The 24,926-nt window shown below is 43.8% G+C and overlaps 1 protein-coding gene across 5 annotated transcripts in view; it reads left to right on the top strand.

Annotated features, from left to right (window-relative positions):
* Positions 1-24,926, top strand: part of RREB1 (ras responsive element binding protein 1) — a 150,501-nt gene that overhangs the window by 72,535 nt on the left and 53,040 nt on the right. For all 5 annotated transcript variants that reach the window (XM_063130344.1, XM_063130340.1, XM_063130345.1 and 2 more), the window contains 5 exons: positions 4,603-4,720; positions 9,545-9,668; positions 10,556-10,766; positions 17,574-17,663; positions 19,128-19,291. In XM_063130344.1, coding sequence (XP_062986414.1) covers positions 10,650-10,766; positions 17,574-17,663; positions 19,128-19,291 — 371 coding nt within the window. In that variant the 5' untranslated portion in view covers positions 4,603-4,720; positions 9,545-9,668; positions 10,556-10,649. The remainder of the gene's footprint in view (positions 1-4,602; positions 4,721-9,544; positions 9,669-10,555; positions 10,767-17,573; positions 17,664-19,127; positions 19,292-24,926) is intronic.

Raw genomic sequence — 24,926 nt, 5'->3', positions numbered from 1 at the left:
CATTCTGACTTAGCCACCATTCTGGATGCCCTTCATAACAAGAAATGCTTGTCAACATTTGTTCCTCTTTAAACTCTAGGCCTGCTTAATGGGGGAAATAGTGTTCCTTAAACAGTAGCATCTGTGCCCAAAAGTGACTAGCTAGAAGTTATTAAGAGACAGTGGCAGGTGTTGTACAATCTTTTGATTAATTAATGCACACAAAAAAGTGTTTGAAACTGGCCATGTTACTGAAGGCTCCTTTACAAGACTAATGAAGGGGGTACTACCTTGTGCAAATGGTCTCAGGTTTCACAGTATCACCCCATTGCTGCTGGCATTACCCTATTTCCCAGCTAAGGAATATTGCCGCCTGCACCAATTTTGCACTAAGAAGCAGGAATGTGTATGAATTGCCACTTTAGAAAACCAAAGTTGAAGCCTGTAAGTTTGCTCTCGAAGGCTTTTGGAGCACATGCAGAGCAATAGCTGGAAAGTTTGATCTAGGGAATGCTTACTTTCAAAGAGATGGCAGCAGAGATTTGTCCCTCTGTTAACGCTGGGAATAGGTGTATTGGGTTCACAAAAGGAGCATCGGATATGTAATGTCCAGTGACTGCGAAGAGAGCAAGGGGATGACGCATTGGCGCTGTGAACCCCCAAACCCCGCGGTTTCACTCCTGTTGCTCCAGATAATCCCTATGCTGAGGAGCGAGCACAGGGTTTACATTGATCATTGGAGCTGCTGCCACAGCTGCCCATCCGTCCCTGGCTTTCCCCCTTTCCTTGCTGCTCAGGATTTGGACCTTTTTGCTGTTATCATCCCTTTCTACCCCGGCTGCCCACCACATTCCACCTCCAAAGCTATGGCAGCTGGGGATCCCTCCCCACCTCAGTGATCCTGACCCCATGTGACTTGCTGGGTGTACTTGAGGGAAGGGGGTGGAGGCAGAGAGATGTGACTATGATCCCTGTAAATTCTTCTCCCCACACCGGAGGCAGTGCAGGGGCATTCCCGAGGTCCTTCAGCTCACTGGCCTGTCACCTCCCACCTGCCCGGGCGGACAGCGACCAATCAGGGGTCTTCATCCATGTGACTATGCTTCCGCCCCGACCCTGGACATGCGATAAACAGGTGCACTGCCCTCGCCTCGCTCAGGAGAAAAAAGTCAGGCTAAGTCCCTGACTTTTACTTTGGAGCTTCAGGGAAAGACCCAATATGGCTCCACAGTGGTTACTGCATCGTATGAGTGACCCAGAACCACCGCAGAGCCACTCCGGGGCTTTCCCCACGTATAGACAGCCCCCTAGTCTCCTTACTTGCCTCCATCGGCTGCCGTAGACTTGAGTGTGAGAGACTGAATGGGAAATGTTGGCTTTCACATGTTGTTGCCTGAAGTGGTGGTGTGTGCATTTGACATTGTAATGCTGTTCTGACTTGTGTAGCCAAAGATGCTGCTAGCAGCAATCAGAACTGTACTTCTTTTGGAACAAAAATCTTGATTTTTCAGTTTGCCTGGACATGTTCTTTAAAGCCTACTGAAGCAAGCCAAACCCTTCTTTTCTGGCATTCTCTTAGCAGACAAGATAAGCCCGACAGCTGAGTGAACAATAAGGGGCTGTGAGGCAACATGTTGAGTGAAAGCAGCCTTCCTCAGATCATGTGCATGGAAGCAGTGGGGTGGGGGTGGCTATTATTCCGTAGCTGGGACAGGCTTTGCATCGATAAGGTCTTGGGTTTTAGGGCTTGAATAGACCTCTGCCGTTGTGGTCTTGGGTAAATGCAGCCTTCCCCAACCGGGTTCCCTCCCAATGCATTTGGATTACAGGGTACTTGGTTAGATGGGCATATTCCTGAACCTGAATAAAAGAAGCACTTTTCAAGATACCTCTGGGGGAGGGAGGGGGAGACACACCAGTTTTTCTTCTTTGTTTTTGTTCATTTTACTCAGATATGTTTTTATTTTAAAAAGCCACTTCCCAGGGTTCCATCATGTGAACGGCCCACATGATGAGTCATGGAAGTCAGAGTGAAACGATGCCTCTGATATGGGCTTACTCAATGGCCACCAAAATGAATGGTCTGTAATTTGGGACCAAGGGGCATGTGAAGGTGTCAGGTTTTGGGACCAAGGGGCATGTGTACGCCCTGCTGGATCAGACAAAGGGCCCATCTCATCCAGCATTCTGTTCACACAGGGGCCAACCAGCTGCCCATGGGAAACCCACAAGCAGGACATGAGTGCAACGACACCTTCCCACCCATGCTCTCCTGCAACAGGTGTACATTAGTGCCCATCTGAGTCAGGGTTAGCCCCCACCCACTTAGACCCATGGTGTGCTGGGTCAACAACTTCACTACTTCTGTTACTCCAGTAAGAGTGTGTGATCTCATTCTTATTTGGGACAGTTTTGTGGTGGAGGCAAGTCAACACTCTTAACAGGGATCCCATGGGGATATGCATGCACAGTATGTCTCTGTGGCTTTCTGCTACGGGTGTCTAGCCACAATGGGTAGCATTTTGCTAGCATACCCTGACAGCTGTCTTTATGTCCTAACAGGCCAAGCCACGGCACTGGCAAGTAAGTGGTTAGGAAAGTGTGCCATGATGATGGTACCAGCATCTACAATATGGTGGTTCACTAGTGTGTGTTGCTGTTGCCTTGTTTGGCCACCAAAACAGTGTAGTAGGAAGCTGATTTACAGTCAAATCTGGGCAGATGCAGGGGAATGGAGCTGACTTTCTCTCTCCGACATGGGCAGGTGTGTTGGGCCACCATGGAACTGTGTTGTCACAACCCCATACGCTAACGTTTGCTAACAAACCTTTGTAAGGGGAATGTAGCAGACTGCTGTACTTCTGTAAGTGGACTAGTGCAAGGAAATATAATTGTAATTATTAAGGTTTGTTCAGATGGGTATTTGCAAAAATCCAACATGCACCGCTGATGCTGCTTGGCTTGCTTATAGTAAAGCTTTAGTGTAGTTGGGTTTGATAACTGCCTTTGTATTGTATATTTATTGTAATTCAGCTGTTTGGCTTGAAATGATCTCTAAGCTGCCATGAGAGGCCTTTTGGGATCAAGGTAGGATAGAACTGGTAAAAATGACTAGATCAATTAGTGTCAGCAGAGAATATGATGCTCTGTAAGGGTTTTCGGAAGGTAGCTAACTGACTTTTTGCCTGTCTTTTCTTCCCCATGCGTTGAAATTTCTGGAAAGTTTTGTCTCCAGCTCTGAGGCTTCCAGAACTTCTGTGACCTCTGAATTCCAGAGGTGCAGTGCAGTGGCTGATTTCTTTAGCCTCTCATGAATCGAGTCAGTTGTGAAGTTATAAAGTCAGTGAAAAATATTTTGCGAATTAGGGGCTTGCACTCTGCTGATGCAAAATGGATATACCAAGTACCAGGCACTGACATTTCTCAATCCCTTGGCTTAGGTCGTAAATGATTTTTTTTTTTTGGTGTTTGTTTCCATCATACTGTTCAAGAAGCTGAGGGCTCTTCTGTTGCTACTAGATATTTGCAGTGCAATACAATCCATGCATATTCAGAAGCAAGCTCCGTTCAGCTCAGTGGTAGTTTCTTCCACGTAAGTGCATATAGGATTGCAGCCCTCATTTCCACAGTATGAACCTTTACAGCTGAAACTTTTAAATTAATATAGAGCCCATTGAACTAGAATGGATCTCAGGCAGCCACTAACTTTGTACATCCTACAGGGCCATATTGGAAGAACTTTCCCCTCTTTCATTCAAAAGAAAAAGGCTTTCCTGCCTTCATAGTTAGGTGTGTGGAAGAAAAATGACTGCCATGCTAAAACAGGGATGTACATCTTTTTTTGGCCCCTCTGTTGGGGCCCAAAGTGTGCATGTGCAGATATGCACACATGCATATACATACACACACACTTCCTTTCCCATTCCCTACTACTAGTGGCAGGAAAACAGGATCTTGAAAGAGGGGTTGCTGGAGGTTGGGAAAGGCATTTCCCAATGGATGGGATGTGAGGGCACCAGAGAACATCTGGGAGGAGCTGCATCTTAGGCCTTGACAGTGGGGTGCCTGCAGCCCGTCGACTGCAGTTTGTGGGTTGTGCACCCCTGTGCTAAAGCAGATAGAAAGAGAGACCCAAACTTAAATTGTTAACATGATTTCTAGGTCTGGGTTTTTCACATTTGAGATGAATGATTGTAAATTAAGTACATGTCCGCTAACTAACTTAGTATTTACTTTGTTTATGAAAATACAATGCAAATTTTGATAATTGCATGTAAATTAGTTCTTCGGTATCCAGCTTATGGTATATTTATTAAGTGACTGTTGGGGCTGAACAAGAATGAGTCGTCTTTTTGCCCGGATCCATGCCAAATTTACTTGCCTGTCCCCTTTTTCAATATTTCCTTTTGCATATTTGTATTCTGCTGGTTCTCAAAAAAAGTTCATGTGTGCTTTCCCTCTAATTTCCACAATAACCCTTTGAGGTAGGTCAGTCTTGAGAGGTCACAGGCCCAAACTCACCCAGTGATAAAAGGTACAACATGTTTAACACACTAAAAATATATATCTTTAGCTAGTGATCAGCTTTAACATGTTCTTGCTTTCCACCCTCTCCCCTTCTAGGTGATTTTGTACTGGTCCTCCATCTGTGCTGACACAGGAGTCCTCTGGCCACCATCCACTATCAGGGCCGCATTTGCACCAGCATCTCAGAAGCAAGAGGAAATTCAGAATTTTAAAGGTCAGTTTGGATCAGTGGAGTTTCTCATTCAACCCTCTTTCCTTTCAGAAGCATCTGTGTCTGATTTTCTTACTGCTATCATCTTTCCTTTGTGATCAACAGCCTGCGAAGTGTGTATAGGCTGCTGACTGGGCTGGTGGGTATTCACCTGTGGTAAGGCTTTGCTTCAACTGAGCGGGCAAGGGCCCTTTCTGTACAGAGCGTTTTCTTTTTCTCTTGGGCTGCCAAATGTGCCACAAATGACAAACAGAGGTGAGTGGACTAGCAAGGCCTTTGTGGGCTTGTAACTTCCAATAGGATGAGCAAGCAGGACTTGGTTTTTCCCTTATACGCTGTGGGTCCAGTGCATAGCCCCAGCAAAGGAAAGGGAATGAACTAGCAATATTTATTCTTGTTGGCTATATCAATTCTCTTAGGATAGAGTTCCTCCCAGACCTTCAGGAAACCACCAAATGATCGGTAGTTGGAGGGAAGGGCCAATGGAAAAGGGTGTGGTCGTCTGGAGACCTTGGAGGGCTGGATTGGGATGGCAGGAGGCAACATGTGGCCCCAGGCCTGAGGTTCTGAACTACTAGCGTAATGGAGGAGTGAACTCTTGACAGTGACGTGTATGAGGCTTGGTTGTGAAATGCCTTCTCCTACAAAAGAGCATCATTTTTCACCTGAATGGCATTAAATGTTCCACAAGTCTTTTGTTGGCTGCTAACCTCATTCAATGGTTGGCTTTTTCCCATGATGTTAATCTTTAAGAAACGTGTGAAGAAAACAAAAAGAGTCTGTAGCACCTTAAAGACAAACAGTGTTTTATTATTAAGGCATGAGCTTTTGTGGGGTATACCCACTTCATCGAATGCAGGAATGGATAAGAACTTAAGAAGAGTCATGCTCGATTCGACCAAGGGTCCATCTAGTCCAGCATTCTGTGGCCAACCAGCTGTAGACCAGGAACCCACAAGCAGGACGTGGGTGCAACAGTATCCTCCCACCCAAGTTCTCCAGCAATTGGTGAACGTAGTCATACTGTCTCAGCTGCTGGAGATAGCACATAGCTGTCAGGACTAGTAGCCATTGGTAGCCTTCTCCTCCAGGAATTGATCCAACCCACTTTAAAACCATCCAAATTGGTAGCCATCAACACATCTTGGGGCAGCAAATTCTATAGTTTAATTATGCTGTGTGAAGAAGGACTTCCTTTTATCTGTCCTGAATCTCCCGCCAATCAGCTTCATGCGATGACTTCATTCTATGAATACTTCATTCTAGTATTTTGAGAGAGGGAGAAAAATGTCTCCCTATCCACCTTCTCCACACCATGCATCATTTTGTACACCTCTATCGTGTCTCCCCTTACCCTCCTTTTTTCCAAGCTAAACAATCCCAGCTGTTGGAACCTTCCCTCATAAGGGAGATGCTCCAGCCTCTTGATTATTTTAGTTGACCCTTTTTGCACTATTTTCAGCTCTACAATATATTTTTTTAAGCATGGTGACCAGAACTACAGTATTCCAAGTGTGGTCGCAACATGAATTTGCATAACAAAATGAAAGAAGTGGCACAGGTGCCCTTGAAGGACACGAGAAAGGAAATTGACTTTTTCTTGAAACAAATTCTCTTGAATTTGGTGTGTATGTGTGCAGGAAAAAGACAGGATGGGGAAGAACAGAATAGTCCGAACATTAAGCCAGGTGCTGTGGCCATGAGATCCGCCACAAGGTTTTTTCCACCTAGCCTGATGAACAGTTCTGCAGAACTCAAAAGCTTGCACAGTCTTTTGTGGCCTTTTGGTTGGTCCTAATAAAGGTATTGCCCAACTGTGGATTTCTCTCTCTCTGTCATGAACCAGTGTGACTCCCTTTGTTTTTTTTATGTACCTTCCTCTGAGTAATTGCTTCTTCAGAATGAGATGCTACTGCTTCTGTTGTTGCCCCAACAACAAACTGGCTGAAAGTGTTAAATCTCTTTTTCCCTGGCCTAATTAGCACGGGGCTTTTAACACCAAGGGGGTGGAGGAGAGCTAAAAGAAGAACAATGGGTTGCTTTGTTCTGTAACCCTCAGGTGGTTCTTGGCTCTGGCCCTGTGCAGTCTGTGGTGTTTTTCTTCCTACCTGTTCCAAAGGGAAAGCTTATGCATATGGTGGCTGAACAAATGTCTGTGCACAGTGTAAACTTCTGTTAGAGAAACTCTGGCGGGTGGGGCTTTTTCTCCAAGAGCTCCTTAAAGGCAGCAGCAGGGAAACGGGACATGACGTTTTCCTTTCATCATTTAAGAAGGCAAATATCAGTTTACAATGTCATTAAAAGCAAAGCTTGAGGCTGCAATCCTATGTGCATTTACCTGAGAGTAAATCTTGTTGAACTCAGTGTGGCTTACTTCTCAGTAGACACATACAGGATTGCACGGCTTGTGGACCGTCTGGTTTTCACCGTGCAGTGTAATTGTACTGCTTTTAAAGATCCCACACGAGGAAATAGATTTAGCAAATGTCTTCCTGTTGAGACTGAATGGGAAGCAACAAGACTTTGCTTCATTTCTTTTTTTGTATTGTTTCTGTTTAACCTCCTCTGTCTCATCTTTGGGTGTTTTTTGGCTTTTGGCTGACTACTGTGGTATTGCTGTAGGGCTGGCCTTTGTCAAAAGCAAGCCGTGCCTTTTGCTGCCTGTAGCTTCTGATAGCCTGTTTACGTCTGCAGCCGATCTCAAATTCTACAGCTCTTGTCTGCCTTTCTCTTCTAGCAGCCTTCCCCAACCTGGTGCCCTCTGGATGTTTTGGACTACAGCTCCCACCCTCTGTGATCATTGGGTGAGCTGGATGGGAGTTGTAGTCTAGAACATCTGCTGATCACCCAGGATTGAGAAGGCTGTCTCAGAGGGCCAGGATCAAAATGGAAGGACTGAAGGATTCCTGTGAACTTTAACCTGTGGCAATCCTTCTTTTTTACCCTTCATCTAAACGGGTCCATTTTTCGACAGGGCAACTGGCTGTTCTCTGTGTAGCTTTCATCGGAACTACACGAATGTCCTGGGAACTCACTCCTTGAGGGCAAAGGTCAATTTCCTGAGGGAAGCATTTCATGAGAACATGGCTGTAAAAAATCTCTCCGTTTCTACTGAATTGTTAACCGTCTGTTGACATTTTCAGTGGCAGAAGATGTCACTGAAGGTGGGAAGGCAGGGCCCTTACAAGGAGCTGAACCAAAAAGCTCCATGCAGATGGCTGGCAGTCTCCAAAAGAGACTAAACCCTACCCTTATTTGCCATCCTTCCAGATGAGGCTCTTGCTTTGTACTCTTCCTAAAATGGCCTTTTATATAAAAAAAATGTGCTTATGAAAATAGGTAGGCAGCTTCTGCAAACCTATTTGTACCAGGTTTGAGCCTCCCCCACCCACCGCCCGGCCAGGTGCCCTCTGGGCCTCTCCATCCTACTCAAGTAGGCCCCCTTTATAAGTCTACCAAGCTATGGCAGCCATTCTTTCTTCTTCCCTTTTAAAGCTTTGTGTGTTTTTTTTAAAACAACTAGAGCAGCAGACAGCAATGCTCTACTTCATCCCATGACATGTTCTTGCTTGGGGCAAACAACAAGATGGTGCACCCTCCCTATATCATGGACAAAAGCCAGTTGGATTGGCGATTAAATCTTACTTCAACACTGGTGATGGGGTAATGTCCTCCACCACACTTGGGGAAGAAGGCTATTTTAGAGGGCCCAGGAGAGGTTATGTGGTATACGCAGCTCTTATCTGCAAACAGAGAAGAACAGCTGGGCGGGGTGGGAGGGAGAGGAGTCAGAAGTAACAGCCAGGAAAGTGGTACTGTTATCCACCCCACCCCACCCCGGTGCCCCCAGCATCTGCTTCCTTAGGCAATTGCCTCACTCTGCCTGTTGGGAGGGCCAGCCCTCACTATTTAAGAATAATTGCTATGACAATATCCTTTCCTTAAACAAATGTCACCAAGACACTCTTTTTCTCTGATTCTTCTTCTTCTTTCCCTCCGTCCTCAGGATTGCCATTTTTTAGATCAGGACAAGTGTCTGTTTGTGTGTATGTGTGTGTCTGAACAGTGAAGCAATGAAACAATCCTAGAATTGGGGTGGGGAACCTCTTTTAGCCCAAGGGCCAAATTCAAATTCAGAAAAGCTCGGGGGGGGGGGGCAACATTCCACTGGGTGGAACTAGAGCCAAAGAAGTCAGGGCCAACAGACAAAAAATGCCACCACTTTTTAGCTTAAAGAGAGGCATTTCAACCTTTTAAAAGGGGGAGAAAGCTGAAGAAAAGCCAGGAAACCACTGAAGGATCAGTGATAGTGGGAAAAGGGGTGGAGGCAGGGAAGGGGGCGTGGCCATCTGGGGAACCTGGGAGGGCCGGATATGGCCCTTGGCCCTGATGTTCGCCATCTTTGATCTAGTCCAACCCCCTGCTCAGTGCAGGCTGTGCACTGGGGGCTGGACTGTGGAGAGGACGGGGGAAGTTCCCATATACCGATGGAGACATTTACATATTGAGTTAGTGGTCTAATCACATGGAGTAATGATTATAATTCCTAAATTGTTAAATGTTTTCTGCTTGATGATTTCTACCTCTTAGGTTCCCTCTGAGAAGAGTGTGTGCATGTAAGGTGTATGAAGCCTTCCATTATTTTAAAATGATCTAACTGCCATGTTTTATTTAAGAGGAGACCCTTTGGGGAAGAAATTGTGCCTAGCCTTTGTGCTGCTTTTCATTTTTGGTAACTTAATAAGAACACAATCGTCCCTTTTAGTACTACTGCCATCCTGAAATCTCCTAAACTTTTAACCTCACCCCATTTTCCTCTTCATCCAGTGTTAACAGGTGCTGCTGCTGAGGAAAAGGCTTTGGATCTAGATGGTGCTAGGCTTATCATACTAATACAAGCAAGCAAAGAAGGGGAAACCTTGCTCAACAGTGTCAAGGAAGGAAAATGAAGGTAATTGGCTCAGCTAGAATAAGCTATCCTGTAAATACTTACATGTTGCTTACCTTGTACGCAATTGTGGTCATGTAAGCTACTGGCAAAAAATGAGAACTCTTTTACACATGATGGTCCTTTTTTCTTCATACATTAAGGCTGCACTTCTAAACACAGTTACTGGGACTGCACTTCAGAGTAGAAACATTCATGGGATTAGATCGGAAGTGTGTTTTCAAGCTAATATGTCTTTTGCAACTCCAGTTCTTTAAAAAGCAGATAACCCCCAGATGTTCTAAACTGGGATTACTGTTTTCCAATTCAGATGTTAGTTTAAGTGTTTGCTAGTCAGGGTAGGTCCTGTGTGGCTGCAGTTGTCGAATTGTGTGTGTAAGTGGGTTTTCGTGGAGATTGGCCAGATTTTGAGCCTCATACCACTGGCCTCCAGGGCAGTGTGACTGACAATGGTGTGGACTGATCCAGGTGGATCTGGCTGATTATGCATGGTAGAAACGGTTTTCAGTGGCAATTGCACCACCGTGTAATGTTTGATTTTGAATCCGATGCAAGTATGGAATGTAAATAGCACAGCCTTTCCCAACCTGGCATCCTCTAGAGGTTTGTATTTCAACTCCCATTGTCTCCATTGGTCCTGCTGGTTGGAGATGATAGGGGTTGTAGTCCAACACCTTTGGCACCAAGTTTGGGAAGGCTGCAACAGTGCATGCATAGGCCCTGTATGTATCTCCCTTGGCACCTCATTGGCTACATCTTCTGGTTCTTAATGGATGTGTGATGAGTTACGCAGGGTTATTGCTTCCATAGCCATTATTGGACACATCTGGCTATCCATCTCCAGTAATTCATCACAGTTTCTGTTTGTTTGTTTCTGCTTGCATTTCCAGAGGATAAACTTGGAAGCTTAAAGCAATCATACGGCAGCAGCACCAGGCTTCCTGAACTGTTCTGAAAGCGTAGATTTGCCCTCTTGTTGACAGAATGATGGCCACCGTCATGAACTTGGGGAAGATTGCTGAAAATGGCACTGCAGCATCACAAAGCGTCAAAACCCCATCAAAACCTCTTCCTCCCAATCGGATTGGCAGGAGAAACCAGGTAAAGGACTAAATGCTTTTTAGAGGAGTACCTTTTTCACAGTAAGCATTTTGAGGGCACCACACACACCCCAGCACCAAATAAATTATGTCATGAATTGGTACATCACCGGTAAAATGAATGTTTTAATTTTATGAAGGGCCAGCTCATGCAGGCCCTGTCATTTACCCTGGAGAAGCCCTGACTGCCCTTGGGCAACACCCAAGGTATTATGCATGATATTGTGCAAACGGAAAGTAGATGCGTAGAACCATTATTTAACCTTATGTAAACCGCCCAGAGAACTTCGGCTATGGGGCGGCATACAAATGTAATAAATAATAATAATAATTTTAATAGATCTATTAGGACTTACCATATATTAAAAATATGTGATAAGGTGTTTGCAATTAAAAAAATAAAACACATCATAATGAATACAAAAACATTTTGTTTGTTAAATCATATGGTGGCTGGAAAAACTGTGGCCTACTTTGCAAAAGTTGGTACAAGCTGTGTCAGTGCATCTGCTTGGGACTCACGTTTTTTACACACACTCTCCCTATGCTGCTGCCCTCCATTTCCCTATTGCTCCCTCTTCTGTGGGCTTTCCAGGGCAGGAAGGGGAAGCTTCTGATCTTCCTGCCTTGTGGCCTGCAAGTGTTCATTCCTCCCCTACAGGGAAGGGGAGCCTGTGAACAGGCAAGTGACTACCCCCCTTGGCACCCTTCTTACCCATCATGCTTTTTCAGAGGCACTGCTATCAAAAAACACTGCCAGCCAATTCATTGGCAAACATGCCATGTGGAAGAATCCCTTCTCCCTAGCAGAGAGTGCTGGAGACGACCCGACAGCCCTGCTATTGCTAAATGTAGCTATTTAGAAGCCCCGATGGCTTCTCAAAATCAAGAGAACAAATGAAGAACAGACAAGCTGTTCCAGTACAACTGTCCAGCCGTTGTTCTTTGCCTCCTACCATTGCAAGGCTTTCACATCTGTCACTGTGCTTCTCTCTAAAGCTTCTCTCTTCCACGAGAATTAGAAACAACGACTTGCTAGTTGGTGGTTGAATTTTTTTTTCTGCCACAGGACCAAAGTTCTTTGGGAACTGAGTGTGACTTGGCAAGGCATGTATTTCCCATGAGGCCTGGGCTCGGCTAACATTGGCCATGCCTAAGCCCCGAAGGGAATCAGATCATAGTATACTCTGCAGTACACTCACTTTGTTAGGATACGCAAACTACCCAGTGGCTTCCTGGCTTGCTTGCCTTTAGTAGGACAAGTTTCAGAGCTCAGCTTTAGAGCTGGCTGGGAAACCTTCCTGCACTGCTCTCTATCAGAAAAGCCTGAGCAGGATGAGTGGGTTGGTTGGTTGCAGCTTTTGCTGGGAGCCATTGACCTTTTAATTCCACCAGCCGTTTCATTGGGCTCTGGATCAAGAGAGTAAATGTGACAGGATTAAGGGAGATACTTGCACTATAAAAATAAATAAATAAAAGAGGGAGGCAGGCCAAGAATTGCTTTCCCTGTATAGGGCAGCACAGAAGTTGGCTACTAACCGGGTCTTCTGTTCAAGCTGCCCCATGATAACTAGGTAGATGCAGGGAAGTGAACCAGAGGTAAGCTTTTTTTGGCGGGTAGTATTACCTGCTATAGGTGGACACAGTGTTATTACCAGACAGTAGTCACCTGTCTATCAAGAGAGTGGCATTTTCAAGATTGGATTTGTGGTTTTAAAATTGCACAGCAAATTTCTAGCCAGGGGAGAAATGTTTTGTTGAATTTCATTTCTGTGCACAGATCTGTACCAGTTGGTCTAACTGGACCTGTTCAGACAACACACTAAGCCATGGTTAGGCTGCTAATGTGTTTGCAGCAAGTGGTGAGTGAGTGTGTTGAAACTGTGGTTATGTAGCCACCATGGTTAGGAATGGCTCACACAACACACTAAGTTATGATTCACACGGCATGCTAAGACATAATGTTTAGCTCAAAATGCTTAACCACCGTGGCTTAGCATGTCATCTGAACATGGTCATTGTGTAGTATTATTAGCAATGATGGGGGGGGGGGGGAAGAAACCTCCATGTTCAAAGGCAGTGTACCTTTGAATACCAAATGCAGGGCATGGACAATGTGCCTTCATCGTCTGCATGTAAACTTTGTATAAGCGTTTCTTGGAGACAGAATGTTGGACCAGATGGATTTTCTTTTATCCAGACCAACAGGTCTCTGGGTTATTTGGTGGCTTTCTGTGGCTTTATCCTCTAATGGTTTTCATTTATTATATTTAATTATTTATTAATTTTATATACCACCCAACTGGCAGACGCCTTTTAGGGTGTTTTACAATCGGTATGACAGTGAAATGTTTAAACCATGACTCATTGATCTACCTGTAAAGAAGCTCTCAAGACACTGGCCATTGTAACTTCTCATTTCTTTATTAAGAGGGTGTGTGTGTGTGTGTGTGTGTGTGTGTGTGTGTGTGTCGTTTGTGTGTGTTGCCAGAAAACTTTAATCCTTGCCAGAGATTATGCCCTGTTAAAATTGCAGAACAATTACTTCCCTCCTCTTAATCTGTTTCCACAAAGTGGGGGAGGGTCACTTTGCTCTCCAATGTACGGTGGAAAAAGTCCAACCTGACACAGAAGTCCCAAACAGGTTTTGCCATCACTCAAGGAATGCCAGGACACTTTAGTAAAAGTCAGAGTTGTTATCAAATTAGCTGCTAATTTTGTCTCTTAACTCAGGGAAGTCCCCGTCCGTCATCAGCACAGCTCCCAGCCTGCTTTGCTTTGACTTGCTATGGCTGAAGAGTTGCTTTCTCAGAAACTGTACTCAACCTTTTGCATTTTACACTGGGTCAAACAAATTCTCCCTCTTGGCTTCCCTCGGTTTTGGTTCGCTGCTGTTACAGTATGCAACCCAGACTCAGAGTGAATGCTAGCAAGAGATGTGTTTTTTGGTGTAGAGGTTGGATTGAGCTGTGTTGGGCTAATGTTAAACCTGAAAGCTTGTACTAATCAACTCTGGCTGAGCTGCCGTCTGCATTTTGCTCCTTGCTTTCAAGGTGACAAGTAATTATCCTTTGTTAATTTGCTGATTTCAAAGGGGCAAGCATTAGAAAGCAAGGCTCCCAAACAATTAATGGCATTGCACAGAGTGACAGATAGCCTTCCGTCGGCAACAGAAACGTAGTCCGATTTCACAGGAAAAGCCCCCAGGGATTAAATATCTAAATGGTCAGCACAGCTGCAAGGATTTTCCTCCTGATATGTTTGTTCGGCTCTGAGACAACATTTAACAGGGACAGCAGTAAAATTGGATCTGAAGGTTATTCTATAAAGGAGCTAGATATGAGAGGTCCTTGGGAAGAATTCTATGTAGGATATTTGGATGGGAATACCATGTGTGCACACAGATGTGTGTTATGTAAAATATACATAATATAGGAAACTGTGTCTCTGTGTGTTGGGAAGAGATTATCTGCCATTTCACAGCCAGCAGTTTTTAAGGCCAATCAAAAGTAAACACTTCACACAATGTGACATTAACTTGTGGAACTCAGTGCTACAGGAAGTTGCAAATGCTGGCAGTATAAATGGATTGAAGGAATATACTCAAGATACATAGGTCTGCAGCAGCCTTTCCCAACGTAGCGCCCTCCAGCTGTGTTGGACTATAACTTCCATTATCCCTAACCCACAGGTCATTGGGCATGCTGGCTGGGGTTGATGGGAGTTGTAGTAGGTGAGAAAGCTAGGCTACAGATATCTGTTAGTCATTGTAGCCAAAAGCACAAATAGCGCTTTTTTCCCCAGAGATAGTATGTCTCTGATTACTTGACGGGGTTGGATATTCCAATCATACCCTTCTTGGACTCTTTCTGAGGTATCTGCTAGATACTGTCAGTAGGGGCCAAAATAGTTGTATGCCATCCTGATATTTATATGTTTGAGCCTATTGCTGCTGCTGAGGACAAGAAGTTATTTCCACCCCTGGGAAATACTTAAGTGTTAGAGAGTCGCCCTGCCCTTTTTTCTTACAGTTTTCAGTGGGTTTATTTATTCCTTATTGTGAGAAGTTTTAAATGAATGTGCAGAAAAGGGAATTCAAACAGAGCTAAGTACTTAAAAGACGACAAAGTCTTTGGGTATAGTCAGTCCTCTCAGATATAAACGGAGCTGGTTTAAAGGATCTAAAAAACAGGAAAGGACATAGTTGCACGAATGGGGATAGTAAATTGTTCTAGAGGCTCGTAGGAAGGAAACAAAAAGCAGCAAGGCCCAGTAGATAGAGGAGAGAACCTGAGTAGCTTTCCTGATAGAGGAAGGGTCCAGAACCTCTTGAGGGCCCAAGTTCCATTCCAGAGCAGCTCGGGGTGGGGGGTGGGGGGAACGGACATGGCAAGGCTGGGTGTGGCGAAAGGGGTGGAGCCAGGGGGAAAGCAGCATATTGTAGCTTGAAGCTCTTATTGCCAGTAACTAAGCCTTAAGAGAGTTATTTCAACCTTTTAGGATGGAGAGAAATCTGCACAAAAGCCAGGGGAACCACCAGGATTCCCCTGGCTTTTGGGTGGTTACGGGAAAGGGCCAGCGGAAGGGAGTTTGGCCATCTGGGGAACCCTGGGGGGCTGGGTTGGGATTGCAGGAGGGCTGGATTTGGCCCTGGGGCCTGAGGGTTCTGCACTCCTACAATAGAGCCACTCTGTGCAGCACAGAGATGCTGTGAAATATGTGAACTGTTAAAAGAGACATGCATTCTTACGCATTTGGAGGCAAGCAGAGGATGTGCCGGGGTGAGAGGGAGCACAGTTGGCTGCATGTTGTGCTCCATGTGTTCGCTGACTTAAAACTGTGGGATACCTGTGGTGCTATATAAAGCATGAAGTGGCTCTTAGCCAGGGTTTCTCTGAGGGTGATGTTCCCTCTGCCTCATTTCCATATCTTCAGAGTGGAAAGGGTATGTCATTTCCGTAGTAGTATGCATTTGGAGCGATGGTCCCATTCTGTGGGCTTGGAATAACAAAAGCTGGGGTTGGTTGGTGAGGGGGGTGGAGATAATTCTGAGCAAAACAGAATAATATTTTGTCAAAATTCATGGAAATTTCCTCACCTCCTTCCTTTGCGGATTTAAATGTGCACCAGACTGCAGTCTTTTGGGGATTATATTCTGTTGAAATCGTTGGGACAGGTTTCTTAGTAAATATGGGCAGGATCAGGCTGCACATCCTATGACCCAGGGACCAACCCAAGCAGGTTAGTCTTGCAACACTTAGAAACATCTTGGTCCAGTTGCAATTGAGGATGTTGCAAAGTGGCCAGCTGTTCAACTAGCTTGGGGAATTCTTCTCTTCTTTCTACTATATCGTAATATTTTTCTTTTGGCAATTTCCCCCCTACCCCCTTATTTTATAGCTTGCTCTGTCCCTAATGTTTAAGGTGTACAGTATTTCCTTTCTCTGTGTACTTTTTCAGTTGGGTTTTTTTTCTGAAGATTAATGGAGGATTAGGAATGATGCACAGCTTCTCTTGGAGAGCTTGCCTTATATGACTGACTTTCTCCTGCACTACACAGTTGCAGACCGCGCTGGTTCCATTCTAAGGCCTCACTCTGTGTGTGTGTGTGTGTGTGTGTGTGTGTGTCACCCCATATGTGCCGAATTCCCATCTTGAAAGGCCTCACAGAATCCTCTGCAATATTCTGGGGTTCTTCAGCAGACAAATTGATGGGAAAGTCAGTGTGTTCCACGCACATAGGAAGCCTAAAAGCCACTGCCTATCGCATTCATCTTTACAATCCTATGATGAATTTAGGTCATTACTGTTCTTGTTTTTATTGATGGGGAAATGGAGGTCCAGTATGTTACATGATCAGGTACCAGCCAATGAAATCTTAAGACAGAGGACTATGCATGATGTGGAGAATTTTTTTCTCTCTCCCATAATACTAAAATCCCCGGAGTCACACAATGATGCCGAGTGGTGGCAGATTCAAGGAACTACTTCTACACATAGCGTAGTTAAACTGCAGAATTCACCGTCACAAAATGTAGTCACGGCCACCAACTTGGATGGCTTTAACATGGAATTGGACAAATTCGTGGAGGATTTATTTATTTTATTTTATTACATTTATATACCGCCCCACCGCCGAAGCTCTCTGGGCGGTTTACAACATTAAAAATAGTAAACATTAAAAGTATACAATTTTTTTAAAAAAAGCAACAACATAAAAACAGTATAAAAACAGTATCCATTTAAAAACAACAATTCTGGGGTCCATTAAAAACAAACTTAACGTTGTTAAATGCTGTTAAAGCATAAGGAGGATAAAGCTATCAATGGCCCCCTGTTCAGGCAACACACTAAACCATGCTGCTTAACCACAAAATGGTTAACGGAATGCATTGCATTCCGTTAACCATTTTGTGATTAAGCATCATGGTTTAGCGTGTTGTCTGAACGGGGCCAATGTCTGTTAATCATGATGGGTATATATTACCTCCAGAATCGAAGGCAGTATACTCTGTAGACCAGTTGCTTTGGAAGATGAGTGGAAGGTGCTGTTGCACTCCTGACTTATTTGTTGGCTTCCCATTGCGGCATCTGCTTGGCTACTGGGGGAAACGGACTGTTCGACTACAACTTGCCTTGTTTAGAATAATTTCTGTTATGCTATGTGTTTGTTCTTTGCATGAATGTCAAGGGATAAACTCTTTACAGCTCTGCAAGTTTTTGGTTTACTTTTAAAATGTGAACTGTGAACAGTTGTTTGGATTTTAATGTTTAAAATGCATTTTTACATTTAATTTTTTTTAAACAGGAAACAAAAGATGACAAGTCTTCCTATATCTGCCCTCTGTGTGAAAAGAATTGCACTACTCAACATCAGCTGACGATGCATATTCGTCAGGTAAACATGTTAATTTTTTAACTTCACATTTTAAACTTCTTCCTGCTCTGGAGATCAGTCACCATCTCCCCCCCCCCCAAAAAAAAAATAGGCTGCAAACCCAGAAATTAGGATTGGCTATCATCTTATGTCCCCCTGTCCCCATCCTCCCACTGTCGCAAAACCATATAGATATTGCAGATGGTGCTGCTTCTTTCACATTCTCTGCCCTTGCAATTTTCTGTCATTGTTTAAGTTCCATCCCCAGTTTCTATAGTGTTGTCAAATAATTGGAGGCTTTAGAAAGTTACTTGTTTCATTTAGGACTGGGCCAAGAATTTGTCTCACTGTTTATAGTAGAGTTGAGCCATGTGCAAAAATTTCTCTGATGTTTGGGAGAGCATGGATTTTTGGGGTGGGGATGGGGTCATCCATTTATTTTCTGCTGGAATGCCCCAAGGAACAACTCTGCTTTATCATGTTGCATTGTTCCCAGAGGCATTTGCAGCTCGATTTTCAAAGTTCAAAGTAGTCAAGTTTCCCAGCAAGCTATCGCTTGGCTTTTCAAAATGGTAATACCTGCTGGAATGCCTATCCCGACCTGAACGTACCAGGGCACCACAATCAATGTCTGGGGCCTTCCCCCAAGTGCCACCTCGAAAGGAGGCTCAGGAGGTGGCAGCAAGGGAGAGGGCCTTCTCAGTGATGGCCCCCTGACTATGGAATGAGTTTGCCTTGCGCCAACACTGTCATCTTTTCGGTGCCAGATAGACCACCCTATACTCACAGGCATTTAATGGTAGATGTTGAGGCATCTCTGTCAGCTGTTTTAGAACAGTTGTATTAGGAAAAACATTCCTAATTTGATTTTTTTTAGCTGTTTTCATTGCTTTAATTTTTCTATGTTAAATTTTTAGACTATTTTTATTACGTTGTATTTTGTATTTTTATGAATTGTTGTAAACTACCCAGAGAGCTTGGGCTATGGGGCAGTATAGAAATGAAATTAATCATAATGATAATGAGGATAATAATAATAAGAGGTTCTTTTCTGAGGCCTGATATGCACGTTTAAAATAAAGCACATGTTGCAGAATGCTCCATTTTGCTTCTGGTTGTCCTCTCAGTTGTAAGGTTTTTCTGAAGGCTTCATGACTTCCCGCAACATTTAACATTCCTTATGCTATGCTTAAGGCAAGTGAGAATAGTTGTTCTCAGTCTTCCGGCCTTTCGCAAGTTCGGTGTGTGGCCACTGCTGCAGTCTTTGCCTTTTTATTTATCTGCTGCTGGTTGAACTTAGGCTGAACCACAACTGGAGAGGACTAAAAGAGTTTGTGTAACTTAACACAGGTATTCCATGCTAATTTAAATCTTAGATGATGATGATGATGATGATGATGATGATGATGATGATAGATGTTGACTGGCATGTCCTTGATGCTGCACAGGAAGAACTCAAAACGAAAAATCTGTTGCTTTCTTTAGCATAACACTGACACTGGAGGGACAGACCATTCGTGCAGCATCTGTGGAAAGTCTTTGAGCTCCGCAAGCTCCCTTGATCGCCACATGCTGGTGCATTCTGGTGAAAGGCCTTATAAATGTTCGGTATGCGATCAGTCCTTCACCACCAATGGAAACATGCACAGGTGAGAGCCAGTGTGGGAAAAGATTGATAAGCGGGTGTCTGTGTGGGTGTGTTTGTTTGGAAGACTGTTCACTATTCCATTTCAGGGCTGCAATCCAGGATCCCTTTTTGGCAGATGTAGTCAGCCTACTGACAGCAGCTCGTTGCCATGCAGGATAGATTGCTTTAGTAGGTCCCCTTGTTGGAACAACTTTCTGGTATTGGACACCTATTTGACCCATAGATTGAGGCTCCCCTCTCCAACAAGTTCCCTAGTAACATTTTTTTTTTTACAGGGATTTTATTAGGGAGGCCACCTATTGGTTTTTAAGGACCCATCTATTGGTTCTAACCTCTGGGTCTAAAATAGAATCGCCCTCTGTACAACTTTATCCATCAGCAGAGAACTTGGCAATCTACTCCAAGGACAAAATGTTCCTTCCCATTTTACCCTTTGAGAATTGCTGTTATTGAAAATGTGGATCATGTCCAGTGGGATTTTTTAAACTAATAATAATAATAATAATAATAATAATAATAATAATAATTTTGAAGTGGAAAACCCACCACCCCACAATGGGATGTTCAGTTTATTGGCTGCTCTGCTTCGAAGGTTGTAACACATTCCAGTTAATGCTGTCGAATTTGAGACGGTGGAAGGAAAAAGAACATACTATAAGAGCATTTCTTTCTCAAACAAATATAAACATAAATGCAAACACTTTATATGCACAGCTGTATGTAACTGCTTTGACTCACATTGTGCCATATTATCCAAAAAGCTACTGAACACACCTACTGCTTCCCTTGTTGTTGTTGTTTTTTAAATAATCTCACTTCATTCCTTTCATAGCGGTGCTGTTAGTAGCACAAAAAGAAAAGGATTTAATTCTTGAACCTACTTTAAGCATCGTTTTACTAGAACAGATGAGCTAGATCTTAACAACCTTTTTACCCTGTTTTGTTTCTGTGTTTCGTATTGGCCCATCAACTGGTACAATTGGTTGTAGCAAAAAACTGACCCTCCGGGAGACACCACTGATTTGTGCTTGATTTGTGGCTTGCGTCTGTTTACATGACTTGTTCTGTACTATCTGAAATATGTTACTGATTAAAACGTAAGCCTCAGCTTACAAACATTTCTTCAGAAATTAGGGGGGTTATAAGGCTTCACGCCTGTCCACATACTTACGAGTAAGCACCGTTGAACACAGAAGGTTCTAACTTCCAAGAGAAACTTGTGTAGGATCAGGTTGCACAAAAGGGAATTGGTGAGGTCTGCAGAGCAAAAGAGGACTGCTCAAGATCGCTTTGTCTCTGGGCCAAACTAGGTGCGATGTGGGAGATACATGATTGGCTGTCCTGATTGCCTTGTCTTTTAAAACTTGGAACTAGGCCTGTAGAAGTCTCGTCAGGTGCAGAATGCAGCACTGGAGGTGCTTCACAGTGCTCCGCTGGCAAAAGTAAATATGAACTTCTGCGTGCAGGTTTGCATTTTTTTCCTTCTCTGATCAAAAGCCAGTGCCAGAAGGCATCCCATTCCCTTGAGAAAGTAGCGATCACGTCCTGAATAAAGGAAAGGTGGGGCTCCTTAAGCTGAAATGTTAAACTACCACATTTGAGTCATATCTGTAAGGGCAAGTCTTACGCCACACATGTTAACATGCCTTGGCTTCCTTTCCAAGATGCTCTTGAGATTGCATTTCCTAAGAGGGGTTTTTGTAGCATCTCCACTGCATTCCTTGTTCAGCTGCTCAGGTTCCAGCTTTGAACTCTTTTGGACACGTATTCTCCAAAATCTGTATCCCAGGCAGTCACAGGGGTGGGGTTGATTTTCCTGCACCTGAGCTGATTTGCCTGCTAACGATGAGAAGGCAAGAAAGTTTTGTTAGGATTTATTTATTTTTTCATTTATTTATTAATATTTATATACTGCCTTATCTGCCAAAGAGCCATCAAGGTGCAGTCTACAACAATTTTAAACAATGAAAAAAGAAAAACAAGAAAATTAAAACCAGTAAAAAACATGAAAACCACACATTTTAAAAGGCAAAATTGAAAAGATGCATCTTTACACCCTTTCTAAAGGCTAAGATGTGGCGGGGGGCAATCAGTTCTTGAGGAGGACATCCCATAGTTTGGGGGCAACAGAGAAGAAAGCCCTTTGACATGTTCTTGCAGATCCTAATACCTGGGCTGGTTAATGGCGAGACAGGCAATCCCTTAAGTAGCCATGTCATAAGCCATTTAGGACTCCAAAAGTTAAAATTGAAAGCTTGAATTAAGCCCAGAAGGCAACTGGCAACCAGAGCAGGTCTTTCAGGACAGGTGTAATATGGTCCTGATATGGTGCACTACTTAGCAGCCTCGCTGCCACGTTGAAGCTTCTGGACACTGTTCAGGGGTAGCCCCACATAAAGCACATTGCAATTGTCTAAATGTGATGTAACCAAGGCATGGATAACTGTTACCAAGTCAGGCCAATTCAGGAAGAATCATAGCCGGCACACCAAGCATAATTGTGCAAACACCCTCCTTTTCCACTGCTGCCACCTAAATATCCAGGGACAGTGGAGGATCAAGAAGCACTCCCAAGCTTCTGTTGTACATGTTTGTGTCACATTCTTTCTTTATATAGTTAAGTGCAGCTTACATTTGTCTCCCTGATCAGATTCCCCATTCGAGCAAGCTTCAACAGAACTGTATAACACTGAGCGCTTCCAGACCCCATATCTTTCTGGTCTATCTCAAGGGTGCTGCCACTTCTATAGTTACGGTTAACATCTCCTTTCTGATAAGCAGAATAATTCAGTCTTTTATTTAAAAAAATAACAAACAAATCCAGCAGTCTGTGTTTTGGTATCTAAATGGGAGCTCTGCTTCAGTTTATCAGAAGAATTCAATGGGCCAGTTAAAATGGGAAAAGTCTTACATTTGCTACTTGGTTCTCTCTTAGAAGTGTTTGTTCGTTTGTTTAAATCCCTGCATGCTGTGGGATTCTCGGTGCTATAATCTTGCCATGTTGATGACAACAATGACTGAATACCAAAAGGGATTTTTGTGTGGTGGGGAGGCAGGGTGTAAGAATTAGGTTTTAGGTCAAAGACTGCCCAGTGCTGAAGATCTTGCATTTTGTTTAGAGGTAGAAGTTACAGATAAAGATATCTCTCTGGCTCTGTCCCTAAAATTAAGAAGTAATAATAATGGGGGAGGCATTTCTGTAGTGCCATAACTAAATGTGTTTATACTCAAAGCAGGATACACCTTTCCACACTAGGAACCACTTCTGGAACTTTTAAGGGTGCTTCTGCAGTGTCAAACTGTCCCAGCTCAGGCTGACAATTTCTGCTTGGAATCGGTTGAGCGACACCCACCCACACACCCAAAATACGCTGCTGCTGATTTTCACCTCCATCACCAGCAGAATGAGCTTTGCCATGTTAGGCTGCAGGTGAAGGGCCAATGGGAAACTGCTATGCTCTCACTAAGCCTCACAGCAAGAAAGCAGGAAATAATTTTAACCTTGTAATAACTCTAGTACGTTCAATTAACTTTGTCCTTTTTGCACCCCCTGTCCAAATTATGACCAGGGCAGCTTGTTTGTATTGCATCCCTCTAGTTGCATCTCTTGGTAATGCCCTGAAATGCAGTAGCGTGTTTCAAGCACGACAGCCTGAATATCAATTTCATCATACTGGCATATTAGCAGAACACCAGAGAGAAGGCATTAAAATTCTATTAACGATGCAGGTTGCAAAGCGAAGGCCTCCTGGGAATTGTTAGCTCTGAAAACATACGACATTGCGTGCCTCTGGCAATACCTCACCTATCGTTCCACCACATCATCATCATTGGGTGTTTTCTGTTTTGTTTTTGTTTTTAACCTTCAGCCTAACTAGGTTGGTTCAGATGATCCCTTTTCCTCCAGTATTGCATAATTTCTTTTTTCATTTTTTAAAAATTCTTCAAAATAAGAGCATTTAAAAAGATGACCAAAGACGTGCAAAGTGGGGAAAGAGTGAGGTTTTCTCATGCTCCTCACATAAACCAGTGGAGCCAATTACCTTGGTGAGAGTGGGAGGTTTTCAAGCAGAGGCTAGACAGCCATCTGTTGGGGATGCTCCAGCTTTGGACTTCCAGCACTGAGAAGTAGGATAGACTAAACGGCCTGCAAGGCTCCCCCCAACTCTGATTCTATGGGTCTACAGTAGGTCTATAGTCAAGAAGTAGGTGCGGTGTCATATTTAAGAAGTAGGCTTAAAAGAACGTGCCTGAGCATTAGGCATTTACATATTCTCCATTCTGCCTTATGATCATGGATTTTTTAAGGAGAGGAAAAGTACCGGTCTTTTATATTCGGTACATTTTCTGAAGTCCTTTTTTTTTTACGTTATTATTTGTGCCTAATCCTCATAGTAGATAAACAGGTTTGGACAGGATCTCACTGATAGGGTCTTATCTTCCTGAATTGACTGCTGGTCTTCTCAGCCTTGACAACAAAGCAGCTGGGAGCACAGTCCACCAGGAAGTTTCGTGCACAAGCCCCATCATAATGAATGGGTGTGAGTGATGCAAGAACATTCATGAGCTTTTGTGCTACTCCCATTCATTTCAGTGGGAGGACTTCCCTGTAGATTCTGTCTTTGGGTTTCTTTTGAATTACTCATAGCTTCTTCCTCTTTGTCATCACCCTTGTCTCTGACTTGTCTCTTGCTTCCCACTTGTCTAAAATTGCCGACCTAACAGAGCTTGAACAGAATGTCCTTCCACGTACCATCCTGCAAATTTCGGACTGTGGACTCTTTCATCACATTGCACCTTAGCCGGTTTGCTCTCTGACCTCCCTTTAGGTACCTGTTTACACACACACTACTTGTGCATCCTTTTTCTCACGGTGTATTAAGTGACCAGCCTCTTGGGTATATGGTATTTCATTCCAGAGATTTGTTTCAGGTTGCATCCTGAAGTATGGGCCTCAAAACTTGTATTGCACTAAAGGAAGTAAGGACCTTGTCTTCTCTCCCTTAATTGCCCAGAGTCACTCAACTCTCCTGATTGCATTTGTTTTCTTGCAAGCTTTTTTATTTGATCCTTCAGAGCTTTGCTGATTTAACAGTCTGATCCTTCACACAGCTGCCCGGAGCAGTAGCCATGAAGCATGCTGTACTTGTACTGAAGCAAAGTACCTTTGCTAACCTTTCAGACCTGGTGCTCTGTAGCCATTTTGGACAACATCCCCAGCCAGCATAGATAATGGTCAGAAATCATGTGAGTTGCATTCAGAAACATCTGGAGTGAACCAGGTTGGATTTCTGAGCCAGAGGTTTGAGTAGCAGGCAGATGATGGAGCTAAAAAAAAACCTGCCGTTATCACCATCACACCCAGCACCACATACCAAGGCCTTTGGGGAGCAGCCTTGTTTCCAAGAGTGGGTAAAAGTTATGACATCATATTTTATTATTGTATTTTGTTACTTTTTAAAAAAAATCTAAGCTGCCCTTCATCCAGCTGGATTCCAGTGTGTCGTAAAAAAGACAGAAATAAAAACATTTAGACAAAATACACAACAATAAAAACAGCCACTTTCATAATAGACTAACTAACTCTACTAGAGATGTGAGAGGTTGTGTGGGTGATGAGAGGTTCTATTAAATGA

This window comes from Elgaria multicarinata, chromosome 7 (assembly GCF_023053635.1).
Source record: "Elgaria multicarinata webbii isolate HBS135686 ecotype San Diego chromosome 7, rElgMul1.1.pri, whole genome shotgun sequence".
In the NCBI taxonomy this organism is placed as follows: domain Eukaryota; kingdom Metazoa; phylum Chordata; class Lepidosauria; order Squamata; family Anguidae; genus Elgaria; species Elgaria multicarinata.
Note: the sequence above shows the minus strand (reverse complement) of the source record. Positions and strands in the feature narration are given on the sequence as shown.